At 36.3% G+C, this 364-nt stretch overlaps 1 protein-coding gene across 1 annotated transcript in view; it reads right to left on the bottom strand.

Annotated features, from left to right (window-relative positions):
* Positions 1-105: 105 nt before the first annotated feature.
* Positions 106-364, bottom strand: part of LOC136795507 (phosphoserine phosphatase-like) — a 3,315-nt gene continuing 3,056 nt past the window's right edge. Inside the window, exons 6-7 of the mRNA XM_067046301.1 lie at positions 280-361; positions 106-197 (exon numbers count right to left, since the gene is read on the bottom strand). Of these exons, the coding sequence (XP_066902402.1) occupies positions 106-197; positions 280-361 (174 nt within the window). The remainder of the gene's footprint in view (positions 198-279; positions 362-364) is intronic.

The following is a 364-nucleotide window of genomic DNA, read 5'->3' as shown; positions in this document are numbered from 1 at the left end:
ATCCCTCTCGCCGCATCACTGGTAATGAGCCAGTGGAGGCTGAGCAAGTGCGCTAAAGCCGCAAACACTCAACTTGAGTGGAGAATCTGACCATTGTTGAAATCTTTAACTCAGTTCATCAATTAATTCTTGAAAGTCCGTCACATACCATTGAGATTTATTCTTTACTGCTTCTCTAACGACATTTCCACCATAGCCTAGTAGGGATAAAAATTGTAATTTTCATTATTAAATAAAACATATTTTTAAATTATGAGATGAGATTCCTTTGATAAATACCTATGAATGCATGAGCAGGAGGAGATGCTTCAGCATCTGTATTTCCATCTCCAATCATTACTATATTAGAATAACCAAATTTCTG

The sequence above is a fragment of the Halyomorpha halys genome, unplaced genomic scaffold (assembly GCF_000696795.3).
Source record: "Halyomorpha halys isolate HHAL.00 unplaced genomic scaffold, Hhal_1.1 Scaffold484.1, whole genome shotgun sequence".
Lineage (NCBI taxonomy): Eukaryota > Metazoa > Arthropoda > Insecta > Hemiptera > Pentatomidae > Halyomorpha > Halyomorpha halys.
The sequence above is the reverse complement of the archived record's forward strand: the minus strand, read 5'-3'. Positions and strand labels throughout refer to the sequence as shown.